Genomic DNA, 21,899 nt, shown 5'->3' on the forward strand with positions numbered 1-21,899 from the left:
CAGGAGAAGTAGGTGTACCCTTCCGAAACCCCCTCCCTGCCAGTTACCAGAAAGCTGATGGGCGACCAAGGACTACCCCCACTGGCAGCCGCTCTGCACCTTCTTTCAACCCATTCCAGACAGGAAGTGGACTGGCAAGATTTAAATGAGACCTGCTGATTAAAATCGCTGTGGCCACCTGCTGCCTCTGACGGTTTCCTGCTGGAACACTGCTTTGTTAAAAGCCACCCATGTTGACGCTACTACTCAAACTTCATTTAAGTAAGCCATTTCACATATGGAATGAGTCATCCATGTACGTCAAACAAGATAGCTATTTTCTGCTGAAAACTTACTGTTATGGCTCTCTCTATAGTGAATACCATTCCAAGTAATGATACCACAACTGCTGTCATTTATGAGTATGTAAGCCTGTCCCCTTCCAAGCACTTTGCACCCACACAAACCATATCAGACAGATGGATTGGGGATGCAGTGCACTGGTCATGGCTAAATGTCCATTTTGTTGTTAGAGCACAGGATGAACTATCACAAAGATCGAATGCAGGTGACAGTATAACTCCTGTCCCCTGTCAGGTGGGTGACACGAAGTGGCTGAATGATTTGAGATGGGGTCAGGACCAGGGCAGACTGGCAGCTGGAAGTTCTGCTCTGCTGAACCTCTGTCACTAGAGCAGGACACCAGTAATTTCGGGCCGAAAAAATTAATTTTAAAATTGAATATTAAAAATTTGGTTGTGGAGAATGGAAACAGATATACAGGCAAAATACTTTTGCTGCACAGGCAGAGTCTTCCACATATGCAGTCTGAACTCTTTAAATGGCGTGAAAAGAAATTGAATCCCATCCAGTCACTATGTTGCTTATGACTTTCCCAAACTAAGAGGCACAGTATTGTTTGCTGGGCTTATATACAATTTCAAAATAATATCTCACTATTGCTATTCTTTGAATGAAAACATTTACTGTTGATCATTTTCAGTCATAGAGACTGTGCTAAAAGATTACTTCTGAAACTGCTAAGCCCTGCTCCATTTCTACAGCTTGCCTCTGTCCAATTTTGGATTTGGCAAAGGGCAACAACCCTATCCATATGCTGTGTAGTTTCACTCACAGTATGTGTGCTTGTAAGGAAATGGAATCTGTAAACAGCCTTCTGGGAGTGCTCATGTGATGCAGAGGCTGCATCACCCACAGCTGCTTTGTGCTTATGAAGGCTTTTCTGGGGATGAGGGCATGGAAAATGGAGCTGAAGCAGTGTTGAGCTAATCAATAGCTGCAGAAATATTGGCCCCGATGTTAATCTCATGCGGGGGCGTTGAATTGCAAGGTGGAAACCCAACAGTCAACTGATCGGGTCGGAATCTGCGATCTCAATTCAACGGAACCAATTAATTTTGACTTCTGGGTTTCGCGTCTCTAAGCTGCGCAATGGGCATGATGCGCACCCACATGACCCAATCTCAGCTATATTTAAAGGGACAGTCTACAAATGGAAATTGCAGGCATTCAGATGGATGGTGGACACAGAGCAAGGGCAGCACCCAGATTTAATGGCGCCTTGCTGGAATTACTGCTGGGGCAGTCAGAAGGAGGAGGGACATACTTTTCCCCAGCAATGGGAGGAAGAAACCTGCTGCTCTCACCAAGAAGGCGTGGTTGGAGGTAACTGAGGAGGTGAGCAGGAGCGTGTGCCCAGGTCATGAATGCAATGTAGAATGCGGTTTAATGATCTAGCCAGGTGAGGAAAAGTGAGAACATTTGCTGATTCAACTATATGCTGTACTTTAAGCACCCTCCCCTGCTTTCACTCTGTCTTGCTAAGTGTTCTCCATCACATCACTCCTCACACCCAATGAACTTTCAGCAGCATCCAGCCTATGCATTTCATCACCTCCCCATTTATCCATCCACCATTGATACCTCACCTTCACTCACTCACAGGTCTGTTTTTTCGCTCCTTGTAAGAGAAGAGAGCACAAAACGCAAGGGAGTGGGACAGGACTGGAGGTGGGTCGTCACAAATAGTCCCGCTCACAGAGGAGGACACCCTGGAGATAAGTGGCACATTTGCATCACTCTCAGTCAGAGATGGAGAGACAGGGAGCTCACAGACAGCTGGTGACAGAATTACAAATATCTCTGACACACATATGCTGATTTCATTTCATCAATGATTGAACTATGAGAAGACTGAGTATGGTGATTGCCAAGATTGTGATTTGGCACAACTAAATCATAGCCCTTTCTTTTGTCTTCCAGGGCCTTCACGCGTACAGCAAGTGTCACGGGACATGCATGAGGATGATTCCTCAGAGGACCTCATTCCTTCTGAGGGTGCACCGTTACAGGATCTACAGCCATGCACCAACACAGGTACTCACACTCTGGTGGGTACACGTAGAGAGTTAGTTGGGTTTTCACCTGGTGACTCACACCTCATAAGCGAGCACGAGTAGACACTGGTGGCAGGGACAGCTGTGGAGAGTCAGCGTCGGGGGGTGTAATCCTCTCCAAGCTATACTCAGCTGGACACAGATGCTGAACCTCAGGGGCTATCGTGAGAAGGAGAATGTTAGAGGTGCATCAGCATCTTCACCAGGTACTGACAGACATGCCACGTGCACTCTCTACAATAGCGGAGAGGATGGAGGAGTCTAACTCGGTCACTAGTGGATCGGTGGCACAGGGAATTGCGAGAATGTCTGGCATGGAGAGAGTCCGCCTCCATGGAGCATCAAGCAATGCTCTCAAATGAGTCCACGCAGGCCATGACCATGTACAGAATAGTACAGCACAGAAGGAGGCCATTCGGCCCATCGAGTGCACGCTGGCTCTTTCAAAGAGCAATCCAGTTATTCCCACTCCCCCGCTCTTTCCCCATATCCCTGCATTTTTTCTCCTTCAAGTATTTATCCAATTCCCTTTTGAAGGCTACTATTGAATTCGTATCCACCACCCCATCAGGCAGTGAATCCCAAATCCTAACCACGCGTTGGTTAAAAAAGTTTTTCCTCATGTCGCCTCTGGTTCTTTTGCTAATCACCTTAAATCCGTGGGCTTACAACATGTCTGATCTTCACCAATCTGGTCTGCAGCAGAGTGGTAGGAGTGATGTGGCGCTGGCCCAGGAGAGGGATGATGGCGAAAGGGGGCATGGAAGTGGGAACTCCACTCAAAGCACTCCCACTTCTCACCTGTTACACCGTCCCCATCCCACCCCCCAGTCAGTACCCGACATGCTGCCTCATCTCCCGATGGCTGAGTCCGCCGCTGCACAGGTGAAGGTGGAGCAATCTTTGGTGGGGCCATCAGAGGCGCCAAAACCCAGAGGTCGTAGGCCAAAAGCATCTCAGCAGTCAGGGCAGGGATCTGAGCAGCCTGCCTCTACCTCAGCTGAGGCCACACGGGGTGCACCACATAGAAGTGGTGGGAAACATAAGGTGAAGAAATTGTAATTCACCAAGGGTATGCACATGGGTGTTTGACAAAATGTTATGTTGTTAAGTTTCCTTTTTCTTTCTAATGCCACATAAAATTGAGTGATTTGCACCACTTTCACATCTTGACCATTATTGCATCCCAAGGGCCAACTCGCCTTTCACTTGTTCCATGAACATAGAGACCTGGGGGTATAAGTGCACAAATCGCTGAAGATGGCAGGGCAGGTTGAGAAAGCAGCTTAAAAGATTTATGGGATCCTGGGCTTCATAAATAGAGGTATAGAGTACAAAAGTGTGGAAATTATGACGAACCTGTATAAAACACTGGTTCGGCCCCAACTGGCGTACTGTGTCCAATTCTGGGCATCACACTTTAGGAAGGATGTGAAGGCCTTGGAGAGGGTGCAGAAAAGATTTACGAGAATGATTCCAGGGATGAGGGACTTCAGTTACATGGATAGACTGCAGAAGCTGGGGTTGTGCTCCTTGGAACAGAGAAGATTGAGAGGAGATTTGACAGAGGTGTTCAAAATCATGAGGGGTCTGGACAGAGTAGATAGAGAGAAACTGTTCCCATTGGTGGAAGGGTCGAGAACCAGAGGACACAGATTTAAGGTGATTGGCAAAAGAACCAAAGGCGATGTAAGGAAAAACTTTTTTACTCAGCGAGTGGTTAGGATCTGGAATGCACTGCCTGAATGGGTGGGGGAGGCAGACTTAATCTTATCTTTCAAAAGGGAGTTGGATAAGTGTCTGAAGGAAAAATATTTGCAGGGCTACGTGGAAATGGCAGGGGAGTGGGACTAGCTGAGCGTCGGCACGGGCTCGATGGGCCGAATGTGCAATGGATGGATGAGTGGTTGAAAGATTGTTTAATGCAAAGGGAGGGCTGGGGGTGGGGGTGGGGGTGGGGTTGGTCCTGGTGCTGGGAGCAGACTGCGGGATTTCATTTTCTAATTTTTATGTTTCACACTAGATGAACCTTCGCGATATTAGGGCATCCCTGGCAGGAATGTAAGCGGCTTGTCTGGCGATGGGTGCCCCATCTTATTCCTCCTGCTCCTCCTCCTCTATGTTCTTCTCATCCAAAGATGTGATGTGCCTCTTTGTCCTCCTCCACTCCTCCCTCCTGTGGACCTTTTTCCTGTGCACATGCTGATCCCACCACAGCATGTGTCGCTGCCGTGGACGGTGATGGTCTTCCTCTTCTGATGCGCTGTCAAACACATTCAAGGCGCCTTCCATCCTGATATTGTCAATGTGAAATCCTCCAAGGTTGAAAAAAGCTGTATCCACACCAGCACTCCCTGCCAGACATTTGCTAGAGGGAACTGAGACAGCAGCTACAATAAGTGAGGCTGTATTCAGATGGGACAATGGCAAGTTTAAAAAGCACCTGAACTGCTGTTCAAACTTCCCTGTTTCCTGTTGTGCCTGTGTATAATAAGACACAGACTGCAGGAGAACAGTACAACAGGTGTTTACTCAACGTGGCTCACACTGGAACTGATCTGTACAGATTACTACTCAGGGCTATATACAGGTGTGGTCACTGCCGGTACTGCAGTATACATGAGCTGTAAAACATAGTTCCCCCCTTAAAGGTATATACATTACAATTCCTCCCCTTTTAGATTAACAGTACCATAACACTCATTTAACAATTAAATATCAAACTAATTATAATTAACACTTTTAACATGCAACATTAGCTGAAAATAGTCTATTTATATATTCAGTCTTTGGGGAGGCTTCCTGATCCTTTCTGGATAGCGCCTTTCCCGAGTGTCTTGCTCTTGGTGCGGAGGCGATTCTGGCCCCCTGTCGTCGGTTGGTTCATCAGCTTCCGATGCTACTGTTTCTGGGGTAGATGCGACCTGTACGTCGGGTTCATCACCAGGTACGTATGGGCGAGGCATGGGGTTGACTTGTTCCTGTGACTCTAGGCTCTGGTCAGCATGGCATCTCACGATGCTCTCCCCAACGTCCACTGTGTACATTAGTGGGCCCTGCCGTGTGCATATCGTTCCTGGCTGCCATTTTTCTGTTCGGTAGTCGCGGGCCAAGACTGGTTGCCCTACATTGAAGCTCCTTGTTGGCTTCTCATGGATGTGCTGGAATTGCTTACTCTCAACATCTCTTCGTACGTTTGGTCTGAGCAAATCCAGGCGAGATCTTAACCTTCGGTTAAAGAACATCATGGCTGGGGCCTGGTTGGTGACTGCATGTGTCGCATTCCGGTAGGCGAACAGGAAATTGTCCACCTTGTGCTGCAGCGGAATGTTGTCATTGTACATAGCCTTTATTGCCTTCTTAAAGGTTTGTACGAACCTCTCAGCCAATCCATTTGTGGCTGGATGATATGGGGCGGATGTGTAATGCCTTACCCCATTCTTTTTCAAGAACCTCCGGAACTTTTTGGACACAAACTGAGGTCCGTTGTCGGAGCAAATCTGTTCTGGCAAGCCATTCCTGGCAAAAATGGTCCGTAGGACTGCAATAGTGTTCTCCGTGGTGGTGGAGGACATTTTGATCACCTCAGGCCATTTCGAGTGCGCATCCACGGCTATTAAAAACATTGAGTCCATGAATGGACCAGCAAAATCAATATGCACCCGTTGCCATGGAGATGAGGGCCACTCCCATGGGTGTAGAGGGGCCTGTGGTGGTGCATTTTGGACTTTCTGGCATCCTGAGCAGCTCTTGGTCAGGTCCTCGATTTGTTTATCGATTCCCGGCCACCACACATAAGCCCTGGCTAGGCTTTTCATTTTTACCCCTCCCAGATGACCCTCATGAAGCTCATTGAGCACTCTATCCCTTAACTTGGGTGGAATTACCACTCGGGATCCACACATCAAGGTCCCCCGGCACACTGACAGCTGTTCTCTCCTTGTCGAGAATGCTGGCAACAGTGAGTCGCCATGTGCTGGCCATCCCTTCACCGTCAAATCATATACCCGAGACAGTGTCGGGTCATTCCGGGTTTCCTTTTCGATACAAGCGTTAGTTACCGGTATGTATTCAACTATAGTCGAATGGAATATTTCGACAGGATCCACTGCTGGTGCTTCCTCCGCAGTAGGCACTGGCAGGCGTGATAGCCCATCAGCATTTCCATGCTGTTTCGTGCCCTTATATTCAATCTCATAGTGGTGCGCCCCTAGAAAAAGTGACCATCTTTGTAGTCGTTGCGCAGTCATCACCGGAACGCCCTTCTTCGGATTAAAAATGGAGACAAGAGGCTGGTGATCAGTCTGTCCGTGCAGATAGTGATTGAACTTTTTCACTCCCCACACTAGGCTGAGGGCCTCCCTGTCAATCTGGGCGTAGTTACACTCGGCTGAGGTTAGTGATCGTGACGCAAAGGCTATTGGCCTCTCTGAGCCGTCCGAGAATTTGTGCGACAGCACTGCTCCAATGCCGTAGGGTGACGCATCACATGCCAACCGAATTGGTAATGCTGGGTTGTAATGGGCCAATACCTCTTTCGATGTGATTAGTGTTTTGCTCTTCTGGAAAGCTCATCTACAGTCGTCACTCCACTTCCATGGCACCCCAGTTTGCAGTAGGGTGTTCAGTGGGTGTAGTATTGTAGACAAATTTGGCAAGAACTTATGGTAGTAGTTTACCAGCCCGAGGAACGACCTCAGTTGTGACACATTTTCCGGTGCTGGAGCCTTGTCTACTGCCTCAATCTTCTCTGGGGACTTATGTAACCCCTCTTTATCGATAACGTGGCCACAATACGAGATCTGTTTTCTAAAAAACTCGCATTTGGGGCGGTTAGCTCGGAGCCCATATTCCTGCAATCTAGTGAGCACCTGCTCCAGGTTGGCAAGGTGATCACTGTCATTTTCGCCCGTGACCAGGATGTCGTCCAAATAACACTGGGTCCCTGGGATCCCTTGCAGGACTTGTTCCATTGCCCTCTGCCAAATAGCCGGAGCTGATGCTACCCCGAATACCAGCCGGTTGTATTGGTAGAGACCTTTATGGGTGTTGATTGTGAGGTATTTTTTTGATGCTTCTTCTACCTCCATTTGCAGATACGCCTGGGCCAGATCAATCTTAGTGAAGCGTTTCCCTCCAGATAGCGAGGCGAAAATATCTTCAATCCGCGGAAGTGGATATTGTACGGTGTGAAGGACCGGGTTCACTGTTACCTTAAAGTCCCCACAGATGCGAACCTTCCTTGGTTCCCCAGGCGTGCTGCTCAATGACTTTTTTATCACAGGGACGATGGGTGTAGCCCAATCGCTCCAGTCTACCTTGGACAGTACACCTGAACGTTCCAGACTCTCCAGCTCTGCTTCGACAGCTGGGCGGATCGCATAAGGTACCGGTCGGCCTTAAAAAAATTTTGGGCTTGCGTTTTCTTCAATTTTAATCGTCGCTGTCATGCCTTTTAGTGTTCCGAGTCCTTGCTGGAACACTTCTTTCATGTCAGTTAGGATCTTTGACAGTCGCCCAGGTGTGACATCATCATCCTTTTTGTCAGCCACAGTCAGTGCCTGTATGGAATGCCAATCCAGTTGTATTTTCCGGATCCATTCACGTCCCAGTAATGGTGGTCCTCCATCTTGCAATACATACAGGTCTAGTTTTGGTGTTTCCTTACCGTTATATATAACGGTCACCCTTATTTTTCCTTTGGGGTAGACTTTTTGCCCCGTGTACGTCTTCAAAATAATTTTTGTGTCTCTCAAGGGTATGTGTGAGAATAGCCGCTCGTAGTCCCGTCGGTTTATGACTGTTAGGGCTGATCCTGTGTCCAGTTCCATCTTTACCTGGACTCCTGCTATCTTGAGAGTGACCCAAATGGTTCGGTGATCCTCCGTTGTGATCACATTATATAGTTTCAGACAACTCAGTTCCCTGCTTTCGGAGTCGTTATCACTCTTTTGTTCGTCTGAACTATTCTCCGTCATCTTATGTACCTTCTTGTACTTTTCTTTGGTAGGTTTCTTAATGCTGGTTTTCTTTCCTGACCTGCAGACTCGTGCTATGTGTCCTACTTTTCCACACTGTCTGCACACTTTGTCTTTGAACCAGCAATCATTCTGGTCGTGTGTTGTTCTGCCGCAGCGATAGCACTTCTCTGTTCCATATGACATTTCATTTGTGCCATATTCTTGCGGTCTCTGTTGTATCTCTGCAGCGCCCCGTGCTGCTGCTTCATATGATACCGCAATGCTGAAAGCCTTTTCCAGCGTAAGGTCCTTTTCAGATAAAAGCCGTTTCTGGGTTCCTTCACTTTGAAGCCCACACACAAACTTGTCCCTTAAGGTATCTGCCAGTCCCGCTCCAAACTGGCAGTGTTTCGATAGTTTGCGCAGTTCTGTTAAATAATCAGCATTGCTTTCATCCTTATGCTGGTTCCGTTTGTGAAACTTGAATCTTTCTGCCATCAGCAGCGGTGTGGGGTTTAAATGTTCCTGTAGTATCGTTACTATGTCTTCAAAACTCTTTTCCATTGGCTTCGTTGGGGTTACTAGATTTCGTAATAAACCATACGTCTTTGCACCCATTAAATTTAACAATACCGATGCTTTCTTGTCATCTGACACCTCATTTGCCTTGCAGTACACCTCTATTCGTTCGACATATGTAGTCCAATCTTCGACTTCATTGTCAAATGCGGTGATACTTCCACTCTTCGGCATTTTGGGTGTGGTTTAAAATGGCGTCTCCCAATGGCTTAAAATGGCGTCTCCCGCGCTTTCCTTCCTCCCCCGCTGCTGCCAACGCTGCTCCCGGCGGTTCTCGTGGCAATGGCGGCGCCCTGTAGGTTTCGCGTGCTTCTCCTGCGCTGCTGCCAATGCCGCTCTCGGCGGTCCTCGTGGCAATGGCGGCGCCTCGCGGGTTTCTGCGCGTCTCTTTCTCCCTCTCTTCGACGCTGCTCGGCCCCTGAACACCGGCTGCACCCTCTGCGCTCTGCCCTCTCTCTCTCTCCCCCGTCGACGGCTGCTCGGCCCTTTGCTGTGCCACTTGGTCAGGCTCTAGCCCGCCGTTGTCCGGGAAGGGTCTGCGCACTACCTGTTGCCAGCCCGTTTCGCTGGACCACCTCGACTGGAAAGCCAAACCTGGCTCTCGACAGCCTCCCCCGCAATTCTCGAGTCTCTGCTGGATGACTGGGCGGTTGCCCGTGGTCGACGCCCGAGTCTCTGGCCTTGACCTCCAATCCACTGATCTTCAGGAACGAATCCCCGGGAGGTGATGCAGAGTTGCAGGTAGGTTCGAACTTGCCTTGTCGCCAATGTTGTGTCTGTGTATAATAAGACACAGACTGCAGGAGAACGGTACAACAGGTGTTTACTCAACGTGGCTCACACTGGAACTGATCTGTACAGATTACTACTCAGGGCTATATACAGGTGTGGTCACTGCCGGTACTGCAGTATACATGAGCTGTAAAAGATAGTTCCCCCCTTAAAGGTATATACATTACATTTCCCTTGCCTGTTTCCAGAGCCCCGGGAAACCCATCCTGCTCAAGAAAAATTTGGAGCCAAGTTAAAAACAATTTTAAAATACCTCATTAATATCTCCTAAGGACGTTAATTGCGCCAATAAGTACCCGCCTGCATCCAATTAGGAAATCCTGACTTCAGCGAGTAGGTTTCTCACCAGCATTCAAACGGGCTCCGTTAAACCTGGAAGTGGGCACGTTGGAGCCGGGTTGTGCTCCCGCTTTAAAAGTCTAATTTTTACCCCACCACCCGCTCCGAACACACTCGTTCTTGGGGGGGGGGCGGTGGGTGGAGGGGGTTAACATTCCCCACCCTGACAAATGGAGGGCCAAAGGCAAGGCAGTTGGTAGTTTGAAAGTGCATTTGTGAGAGACTTAGGGGCAAGTTTCTTCATGGATGAATGCTAAAAGAAGTGCAATTAAGGGCAGGGAATGTGGGTGGTGAGGGAGACAAGAAAGTGGTGGGATATAGACGTATCAGTGATCAAGACCACCCTGCTGCAGCTCCAGCGTAACAAACCCACTCTGTCACACCACCAGAGCAATAAACCTTCAATGCTGCATTTCCAGAGTAATAAGCTCATCTGAAACTCCTTCAGAGTAATAAGCCCATCACGTTATACTTCCAAAGTATCACACTCACACTGTCACAAATCCAGAGTAATGAAGCTACCTTAATGCACCTCCAGAACAATAAACAAACCCTGCCATACCGCTAAGCTAAGAAGCGCAGCCTGCCACACTTCCAGATATAAACACATCCCTCTACACACCCAGAGCATCAATACAACACTGCCACACTTCCAAAGTAATTAACCCACCCTGCCACACTTTTGAGTATCAATATCACCCTTTCTCATTTCCAGAATTCAAACCACCCTGTCACACCTTGAAATAACCCTAAACCGCCACAGCTTGAGGAATAAATAAATGCTGTCACACCTACAGATTATCAAAACCATACTGCCATACCTCCAGAGAAATAAAATCACTTTGCAACACCTCCAGAGCAATAAATCCAGCCTGATATACCTCAAAAGCAATAAACCTACCCTGCCACAGTCATCAACCTGTGCCAACATCTCCCGAGTAATAAATCTACACTGACATAACTCTGAAGTATTAAACACTTGCTACCACACCACCACAGAAGTAAACCCAGCCTGTCAGATCTGCAGAGTAATAAACCCTTCCTGCCACACTCTATTCAGAGGAATAAACACCGGGGCCGATTAAAAAATTTGTTGCAAAACGGGGGTCGGTGGGCAGAGTGCACTCCCCGCCCATCTGTTGTTGCTGTTGTGCCCTTTAGTACCAGTACCTCCTTCAATGGTAGATGGAAGTTAGTACAGACTGTTGTAGCAAAATCATTGTCAATACGGAGGTGGGCAAGAGTGCTTCAGTTACTCAGCTGGTGAAGATTTTTGGCCACTTCTGTGGCTGATGTTCCATCACTTGTTGTTTACGCTGGAGACTAAACTAGTACCATCATTGGAGGTGCAACAAAACCACCTGCTTTTATGGGGTGCACCACCTCCAACAATAACAGCACCTTGTACTTACACTGGTTCAACACTGATGGCTGCACAACTGGAAGCAGTAACCTCCTAATATAAATAGGATATTAGTCTGCACTTCAAGCGATGGTGATCCCACATAGAATTATACACCTAATGTGTCGGCCAGAGGATTCCTCCTACCCCAGCAGAAATAGTCCATCTGAATTGATAAGCGGATCCTGCCCTTACCTTTAAAAAACACAAACTTTCCATCATGCCGTTCATATGCTGCATCAATATTGGCTGGCAGTCCTCTCCAGAAATGGCCAATAGGCATTGGGTAGTTGTCCAGTACTCGGTTATTTCGAACCCTCCAGAACCAGAGTCCCTATTTGGACAGGAGATCAAGTTCAGAACACACAGACACAGAGAATTTTGGATCTGCACAAGCTCAAAATCTCTCATCAATATATAATTTTTAGATTGTTCTTTTTGATCTAGTCTGATTATCAAAACTATCCCTGGTTGTAAGGAACAAACAAGCCTAAAAGTTATAGTGCAGTTTATGTACTACAATAGATCAGTGTGCGATGGTATTACTGTAATCCTACGGATCAGTACACTTTGGGTTAGTAATATCCATACTGCTGGATCACTGTTATTGTTGCAAGGCGTTGTGGGCACAGAGCTGGCTGGCAATGCCCTTATTGCTGTTCCAGTTGCTGGTGCTATTACAGGGCACAGTGGGTTTGGGTAGAAAAACGCAACCCCCATCCCTGCTGCTGCTGCAGTTACCGCCTCTCTGGTGCATTGTTAAGGAAAAAAGCTTTGTAAATAATTACTCCGCTCTGTCTTCGCGTCACTTATAGGAAACAGTGACAGACAGATCCTGTGGAACACAATTCATGATTTTGCTGCTACCTACTGCAATAAGGGTAGTGTCAAACTCTCCATTGCTAAGAAGGCTTCAGGTTACTTGACATTCTCTACCACACGTTTAAACTTAAGTTCTTCACAATATTGCTACACCGACCTACTGAGGCATACTTGACTGATAATTAAATAACAGAACCCAGTAACTCAACTTGCAATCCATCTTTACCTTAAACACAAACATTTCTCCCCGCAACATAGCCATACAATCGAAATTGCCATCACATATCTTAGGACCATATTGGGTGGGTCCATCTGTAGTCCTGGGATTGTCTGGATCAGGGTCCCTGGGAGCTGGTTTTCTCTCGGTAGGTGTTTTGGGGGGCACATGTTCTGGTTTCTTTGGTCTCCGTGGTGTCACAGTTGGCAGTGAATTTGTGGGTTTGGGTTTGCTGTCTGGTGGACCTAGAGACAAAGCCAGGAACAATCAGAAAAAAGCAGCAGTCAGCACATTACACACTCGGAGGGAAGAAGGGAGGGAGGGAGGGACACTTACCCTGAGGGAGTACTCAAACTCACACACTGGGGGTGAGGCATATGTCTATTATTTGTATGAAAGGTAATCGACCTGAAACAATAACTCTGTTTCTCTCTCCACAGATGCTGCCTGGCCTGCTGAGTGTTTCCAGCATTTTCTGTTTTTAGTTCAGATTTCCAGCATCTGCAGTACTTTGCTTTTGATCTATTATTTGTACCAGATCTCATGGGGGTCACTTGATGGCTCAATGGTTAAATAGATATTATGCTGTGGTACTCAGCCATGAAGACCAGCAAAGTCCCAGGTTCAATCACTGCTCTCTGCTGAGAGCACTACAATTGGCCTCTGTGCTTCCAAGCTGGAAGAGGGAAAAAAATAGAAAATAACCAAGGTGCCTGCTTCTGATTGCTAGCCATAGGTTCCTGGTGGAAAATTCCATGGTATAAATGTCAGGAGAGGGTCAGGGATGGCACTGATGACCACCACATATGGAGAGCAGTCATTTGGAAGAATCCATGAGGCTGTCAGCAACCATGGAACCACACTCCAGCATGAGGCAATCTTTCAGGAAAGTGAGTGGCACCTCTGACTGAATCAAATGTCATTCAATGTCATATCTCAATGAAAGCATAAACCAAGCACAAACTAGAACTGTTTCTAGTTTTATGCCCTGTATTCGTCCTTGCTGTCTACTGAATTAGGAATGTGTCCTATGTCTGCAACAACTCCTGTTGGCCTACAATATATTACAATTGGACATTAGGGTTATTTGTATCTCCCATGGAAACAGTACATGAACAGAGCTTGGAATTACAAATGAACCTCCCTTCAAAATATAAATATACAGAATAAATAAAGTGATATCCCTCAAGCTGGCTCACCATAAATCTGCTGGACCCCCCTTAGGTCATCTTCCGGAAGCTCAAACTTCTCTGTATCCATCCACTGGTAAAAGGGTGCCATGATGGCGTTTGGATTGTTGGAATGTTCTAGGCCCAGAGCGTGTCCCAGCTCATGTACTGCCACCAGGAACAGGTCATTCCCTTTGGACCAAAACAATAGATCGTAACCAAAACTAGTTAAACGGTAACCTACTATAGTAATTCCTAAAACCAGAGTAAAATAAGCCTTTCACTTCATGTCAGATACATGTCAGGCTGAAGAATAGAAGACACTGGGGAAACCAAAGAATAACATGGTGTTATACCAAGCAGCACAGTACCAATGGTTGCATTGGGATCAGCATAATTTGTACTTCAAAGGCACAGTTAGAGCAATGCACTGATATTACTGGCCTCCTATAAATGTGCAACAAAATAAACATAGGACTGATAATTCAGAAAATTGCCAGTCTGCAGCAGGAGAATTGGGGCAACATTATATACACTCAAGAAGTAGCCATTTGTCAAAGATAATTAATTTATCTCTCACTCATGAACTTCTTAAAATGAATCAGATCAATTCTGCACGTACTGTACAATGCTCTCTGATAAAATCACTCTCCTTTGAAGGAATGAGATCAAAGCAGACAGTGACTGTCATCTGAATGAAAGTGGTTGCATATTAAGTTAATGTCTGGCAACACAAGATTTCATTTCTCTGTCTGTTAGAGCTAGTGCATGGGCTCATTTTGTGTTAAGGTAATTTATCTTCTATATATATATTGATATATATTTCTAATGCAAAAATGGATGTTAATGCTTCATCAATTAACACAGAACATGCAAATTTACTTATGATTTAGTTGTATTTACTCTCAAGGATGAACATGTCACCTCAGCAAGCCACAGCGAAAGGCAAGCTAAAAGACATAAAAATAAAATATCATCTTTCTGCTAGAGCTCCAGTATTTTAAAATTAGGTGTCTCCAATCCTGTCACAAGCAATGGAGGTGGCGCATTTTGGGAGTCAAGTTTGCTCTGCTATGGGGAGATGAGATGTGGGTTTGGACCCATGATCCTCCACATGGTGAATTCCTATTCTCAGCTGCACTGGGAGACATTTGAGCAGATGCTCCTGAACTACCTGCGAAACCTGTACATTTTCAGGCATGGGCTATTCACTAGAATAATTAAAGTGTCTTTAAGTCGGATATCAAAGCCCTTAATGTGCACAAGAAAAGACAGGCAAAAAGGAAAAGGAGGTGTGGTAGCATTGCTGGAGATTAACACAATAGTAAGGAAGGATATTAGCTCTGATGATGTGGAATCTGTATGGGTAGAGCTAAGAAATACCATGGGGCAGAAAACGTTAGTGGGAGTTGCATACAGACCCCCAAACAGTAATGCTGAGGTTGGAGATGGCATTAAACGGGAAATTAGAGATGCATGCAATAAGGGCACAGCAGTTATCATGGGTGACTTTAATCTACATATAGATTGGGCTAACCAAATTAGTAACAATACTGTGGAGGAGGAATTCCTAGAGTGTATACGGGATGGTTTCCTGGACCAATATGTCGAGGAACCAACTAGAGATCAGGCCATCTTGGACTGGGTATTATGTAATGAGAAAGAATTAATTAGCAATCTTCTTGTGCGAGGCCCCTTGGGGCAGAGCGATCATAATATGATAGAATTCTTCATTAAGATGGAGAGTGAAGTATTTGACTCAGAGACAAGGGTCCTAAATTTAAATAAAGGAAACTACGATGGTATGAGGCACGAGTTGGCTAGGATGGATTGGGGAATGTTACTTAAAGGGTTGACGGTGGATAGGCAGTGGCAAACATTTAAAAATTGCATGGATGAACTACAGAATTTGTTCATCCCTGTTTGGCATAAAAATAAAACAAAAAAGGTGACTCAACCGTGGCTAACAAGGGAAATTAGGGATAGCATAATATCCAAGGAGAGGACATATAAATTGGCCAGAAAAAGCAGCAAACCTGAGGACTGGGAGCAGTTTAAGATTCAGCAAAGGAGGACAAAGGGATTAATTAAGAGGGGTAAAATAGAGCATGAGAGTAAGCTTGCAGGGAACATAAAAACTGACTGTAAAAGCTTCTATAGATATGTGAAGAGAAAAAGATTAGTGAAGTCAAGTGTAGGTCCCTTGCAGTCAGAATCAGGGGAATTGGAGGGTAGCTAATGTAACCCCACTATTTAAAAAAGGTGGTAGAGAGAAAACGGGGAATTATAGATCGGGAAACCTGACATCGGTAGTGGGGAAAATGCTAGAGTCCATTATAAAAGATGTAATAGCAGAGCACTTGGAAAACAGTGACAGGATCGGACAAAGTCAACATGGATTTACAAAAGGTAAATAATGCTTGACTAATCTACTGGAACTTTTTGAGGATGTAACTGGTAGAATAGATAAGGGAAAACCAGTGGATGTGGTGTATTTGGACTTTCAGAAGGCTTTCGATAATGTCCCACATAAGAGATTAGCATGCAAAGTTAAAGCACATGGGATTGGGGGTAAAGTACTGTCTTGGATAGAGAACTGGTTGGCAGACAGGAAGCAAAAAGTTGGAATAAACGGGTCTTTTTCCGAGTGGCAGGCAGTGATTAGTGGGGTACCGCAGGTATCGGTGCTAGGACCCCAGTTATTCACAATATATATTAATGATCTAGACGAGGGAACTAGATGTAATATCTCCAAGTTTGCAGACGACACAAAGCTGGGTGGGCATGTGTGCTGTGAGGAGGATGCAGAGAAACTCCAGTATGATTTGGACAGGTTGGGTGATTGGGCAGATGCATGGCAGATGCAGTATAATGTGGATAAATGCGAGGTTATCCACTTTGGTGGCAAAAACAGGAAGGCAGATTATTATCTGAACGGCAATAGATTGGGAAAAGGGGAAGTGCAACGAGACCTGGGTGTCCTTGTGCACTAGTCGCTGAAGGTAAGCATGCAGGTGCAGCAGGCAGTTAAGAAGGTAAATGGTATGTTGGCCTTCGTAGCGAGAGGATTCGAGTACAGGAACAAGGATGTCTTGCTGCAGTTGTGCAGGGCCTTGGTGAGACCACACCTTGAGTATTGTGTGCAGTTTTGGTCGCCTTATCTGAGGAAGGATGTTCTTGCCATGGAGGGAGTGCAGCAAAGATTCACCAGACTGATACCTGGGATGGCAGGAATGACGTATGAAGAGAGATTGGGTCGACTGGGCTTGTATTCGCTAGAGTTTAAAAGAATGAGAGGGGATCACATTGAAACTTATAAAATTCTAACAGGACTAGACAGACTAGATGCAGGAAGGATGTTCCCGATGGCGGGGGAGTCCAGAACCAGAGGTCACAGTCTAAGGATAAGGGGTAAGCCATTTAGGACTGAGATGAGGAGGAATTTCTTCACCCAGAGTGTGGTGAACCTGTGGAATTCTCTACCACAGAAGGCCGTTGAGGCCAATTCATTAAATATATTCAAGAAGGAGTTAGATATATTTCTTAAGGCTAAAGTGAGCAAGGGATATGGGGAGAAAGCGGACAGGGTACTGAATTTGGATGATCAACCATGATCTCATTAAATGGTGGAGCAGGCTCGAGGGGCCGAATGGCCTACTCCTGCTCCTATCTTCCATGTTTCTACGAGCAACGATCCCAGCAGTTATACCGGGATTGTAGCTGCCAATGCTCTCCAGCACTGACCCTGCCAGAGTAAGTGGATCCTGCCCTCCTAGAATGGGGGCTGATTTTTTTTTAATTTACCAAGTGGACCCATACATCTCGTGGCAGTACGTCAAACCAGAGTTGGCAACCACAGGTTGTAAATGAGTAGAGGGTGGTAAGGGATACAATGAAGTGGTTGGAGATGGCCTTGTCAGTGATCGAGATCATGGGAGCAGAGCGGCTGTGGGAGATTGCAAGGTCGATGACCTGGCCATGAATACGGGTAGGAGAGTTTATACGGAAGGAGAGATTTAGGGAGGACAAGAGGGGTGTTAATTCAGAGGAGCGAGGGCGAGGAGAGCTAAAATAGCGATTGCAATCACCAAGGATAAGGAGTCGCTCAGTGCAGAGGCTGAGGGAAGAAAGGATGATATAAACCCGAGCAGGTTTACTGCTCACTCTTTTCTTTCACATCCCAGAGAGAAACAAAAAAAATTCTTACCCTGAAGGTCAATGTTTTCCAGTGTCCATGGCTCATCTAAATCAAAATGCGTGTCTCCACCCATTCCAGGGCCAGGGAAGTAGGCATGAGCCAGGAAGCCACCTTCGCCATCAAATGGGGAACTGTCTCCATGGAAACCCGAGGCAAAGAAGACCATGATGTCTGCGTTCTTCCTGCGGCCATATCGAATATCGTAATAAGGAATCTCCTCAAAGATTAACGGTGTAGCTTTCTGCCAGACTGCAAAAGCCTTACGGATGGCCTGGAGTGACCTGTATTCCCCCACTTTGGGTGTATAGTTCTGGATGCTGCAAGAAGTTATAGTAACGGCATTAATCAAGGACCTCAGATCTTAGCATAAATTTTGGAGATGGTTATTGTACTCATTCGTCAAACTTTATACTGCGATGCTTCCTATTCAGAGAAAGCACACAAGATTTTAGACAGGGAAAGGGTGAGCACACACACACACACACACACACACATACATAAGAGAGACAGCAATATACAAGGATACAGAGGATTATAACATTTGAATGAGGTTTAAAAGTTTGGTCTGAGTTCCTTACCTGTATGTGATACGTTCCCGATTCCACTTTTGTCCTGTGAGGGCATACCGCTTACGACGCAGATTTGTCTTGATTTCTGTACCAAAATTGTCAGGAACACCACAGCGGGGTTTCTTCATCCACCTGGCAGAGGTTAACAAGCAAAAAGCTGAAGTGAAACCTCCATCCTGCTCTCACTATTCAAGATGCTGCTTGTTTGCTCAGGTCACCCTGAACATTTCTTCCTTTCCTCACTGCAGAGACTGGTCTGGGTTTACTCACACTGATAAGATTAAAGCTTTCTAGAAAAACTGACAGCAACTGGATCTTCTGCCAGTTGGTGCTTAAACACAGCAGATTGGATTTCCCACTGGGCTGGATTCACCGCTGAGACCTCCGATGGACTGGATTCACCACTGGAGAAGGTCGGGAAGCGATGTCCTGCCGATGACCTGACCCATTTGTCTGGGTTGGGGCTCATAAAGCATGCAGAGTGGTGTTCTGGCAGATACCTACCACAAAGAGGGAGCCTGCAGTTGCATGGGTGCAAAAGTTGGTGATACTGCACGGGAGACCTGCTGCAGCACTAGGAGGAGGAGGGGCCTTAAAGGGAGCAGAAGAGCCCCGAGAAATCTTTTTTCACTTTCAAGGCAGATTGTCCATGCACCAAGGGACCTTTGGCAAGAGTTAAGGGGACCTGAATAGAAGAAGATAATTGCAATACTAAGCTCTCTCCCTCCAATATTCTGCAGAGCAGGCTGGCTGCTGATGCCCCAGGGCCCGTCCTCCCACTGGCATCTAAATATGGTGAAGCAGGCAAGAATTGGGCAGCCAAGATCCCTGCGGTGGGGTAAGTGGAGGAAAATCCATGTCAGTGCTAACAGAAGTGGGGATGCGGTGATAAGCATTCCTGCCTGGCATACCTAATTTTTTTGCAATGGTAGTGCATGATTTTGTTGGAAAATTTATCCCACAACCTGCACAGAGTAGGCTGGCTCCTCTCAAAAGAAACGTTTAAATTATTGACTGAGGGAACAGGGTGATATAGTGGTTAGCACACTATCCTTGCATCTCAAGGGCCTGGTTTTGTATGAGCTGGACTGATGAGATGAAAGTATCCTCTGTCTGCTGGTGGCAAATGTCCTCTGCGAACTGAATCCAGGCAGTTTCTAGTGCGTGTGAGTGCTGTTGACACAGCACAAAACTTCCTCAAATTCAACATGAATTGGCAATCACACTCAAACAGGGCATAACGACATTTATCAGAGGAAAAGAAAAAACCCACACTGGTTCAGTAGGGGTGATCTTCCGAGGCTGGGAACAGAAAGCACTTTACACTGCATCCAAGCCTTGTTATGCTTTGACCTGGGAGTGCTTGATGCTAATGTTGGATACATGATATTGGATAGTGTCTCATTCCTCAGTGTTAACATTTCTTGTCTTGATCAGCTCATAAATTCACCTAAAATGTAAAGTTTAAAATAAAAACTAACTAGATGTAGACTAAACCACTGATAGGAACAGAATAAGGATCAGCAAGGTCTCCATTACTCACAATATTGCAACAAATAATTGCACTGTCAGCAGTCTTTCATGCTAAATATACAAGGTCAAAGCAGACATTTCAACACTAAATTGTTCTGACAAAACACTTGTGACATGTCGATGCACAGCAAGTAAAGGTTAGCAACCAAATTAATTCAGAGCATGCTTGGGGAACAGGAGTACTGGAAGATGTCAAGAATTCTACCAAAGTTAGTTTGTGTTTCAATCACCAAAACAATGTCCAGAAGCACCTCCCAATCTGTCTTTGCCTGTGTAGCAATTAGGTCTTTGTGATGACATTTCAGATGAGTGCTCTGTGTTACCACAGCAACACATTGTATCATGGCAACAGTCCCCATCCACCATGGTTTGTCTGCAGTAAATGTAGCCCATACAATCTGAGCAAAATAGCTATAAGGCTGTTCAGCAATCTCATCCCACTTCATCTCATTTAGTCACTGTCGGATCAGGGAACATCTTCAATAAGAGAACTATAACACCCAATCTGATAATAACAGCAGCAATATCCTACAGTAAGGTAGCAAAGGCAGAGGACATTGATTTTGTCATACTAGTGTTCAGAAGGGGCAGAAAATGCTGAATACAGCGAGGATGGTAAACACTCAGTGAATCCTGCTTCAAAAGGTCATTGATGCATTGGAGAGGGTCTAAAGAGTGGCAAGGATGATTCCAGGACATAAGGCTCTAACTTTATCACTGAGAAAACATTGAGGGGGGTACAATCTAAGTTGTTAAACTGCTGAGAGGCAGGAATAATGGAGGTATAAACAGGCTATTTGACTTGGGCTGTAAGGACAGAAATAGAGGACACAAGTTTAAAATGACCAAAGTTTAAGTAAGATTGGAAGAAACTTTTCCCCCCACAGTATAGTGGATATATACAACAGGAAATTGAGGCTATGACAATTAATTAATTTAAAACAAAGCTGGAAAAATATCTGTTAGATAATGGGACTGGAAGTTATAGGGAAAGCTATAGACTGCGATGATCAAATACTTAGTGGGACACAGTGTTCCTGTGATGATGGGGCAACTGGATGCAATGTTGCCCGTAAAACAGAAGACTAGGTTTGAATAGTGGAAACATGAAAGTAGATGAACATTTGGGCCTGGAAAATTCCTTGGGTTCGGTTCACTCACCGTAAGTGCAGTGTTGCAGGACCCCCGCCCACAGCTCCAGTTCTAAATTCCAGGATGCATCAACAACGGCTGCCCCAGCACAAGCTGATCTGTCCTTCCAAGGCAAAATTCCCTGCGTTTTTTGTTTTTTTTAAACTCCTCAGCTCCCAATGGAGCAACTCCAACTAGAGAAAGTAATTGATCATCTCTGGGATCAATTGACTTATACTAGTGAAAGTTTTGGGCTTTTAGAAGGCCTCAAAGGGTCTCATGCGAGGTTTCAACTGGCTGCAGTTCCACTGAGACATTTCAAGGGCATAAAGGGAGGAATTTCCTAGGAAGTCCTCCATACAATCTATCCTCTTGACATAGGGAGACATGTGTAAGATCTGCCCACGGCCTGATCCCAGAGTAGGATTTAAAGGTCTGGTCCAGAAGGGGCAGAACCCAGGCAGTTCCGGGATCAGGCCCACATTCTGCCCTCCCTTCTGCTCCTATGTAACTGTGACATAATCTCTCCAGTCCCAGGAATTTTGTGCCCTGAAATGTTGCTTGATTGACTTTGAGGATTAGGAAGTATTTATCCAGAATTTTTTTTGAGGAGATTGAATGGGTGGTGTAGAGTCCATGTTAGGGTAAATTGGACATAGCCTGTTGAAAGGGTTGGCTTGAAGGGTCAAATGGCATTTTCTTATGCCATTCTTTCTTATGTTCTTATCTTACTGATGTTATGTGGTGCTGGAGAATGCCAAGCGTGCCATACAGTGAAAGCATAGTATGGTG

At 45.9% G+C, this 21,899-nt stretch overlaps 1 protein-coding gene and 1 long non-coding RNA gene across 2 annotated transcripts in view; one reads left to right on the forward strand and one right to left on the reverse strand.

Moving 5' to 3' along the window:
• LOC147116286 (matrix metalloproteinase-15-like) overlaps positions 1-21,899 on the reverse strand; it is a 100,185-nt gene that overhangs the window by 9,304 nt on the left and 68,982 nt on the right. Inside the window, exons 3-7 of the mRNA XM_085991116.1 lie at positions 18,453-18,575; positions 17,884-18,191; positions 13,707-13,868; positions 12,517-12,752; positions 11,664-11,802 (exon numbers count right to left, since the gene is read on the reverse strand). Of these exons, the coding sequence (XP_085847242.1) occupies positions 11,664-11,802; positions 12,517-12,752; positions 13,707-13,868; positions 17,884-18,191; positions 18,453-18,575 (968 nt within the window). The remainder of the gene's footprint in view (positions 1-11,663; positions 11,803-12,516; positions 12,753-13,706; positions 13,869-17,883; positions 18,192-18,452; positions 18,576-21,899) is intronic.
• On the forward strand, positions 1,155-14,665 carry LOC147116287 (uncharacterized). The gene is made up of 3 exons (XR_015078768.1): positions 1,155-1,741; positions 2,263-2,390; positions 12,948-14,665. It is a non-coding gene; the product is annotated as an uncharacterized LOC147116287 (long non-coding RNA).

Source organism: Somniosus microcephalus, chromosome 6 (assembly GCF_052327205.1).
Source record: "Somniosus microcephalus isolate GS21.2 chromosome 6, FLI_Smic_1.0, whole genome shotgun sequence".
Lineage (NCBI taxonomy): Eukaryota > Metazoa > Chordata > Chondrichthyes > Squaliformes > Somniosidae > Somniosus > Somniosus microcephalus.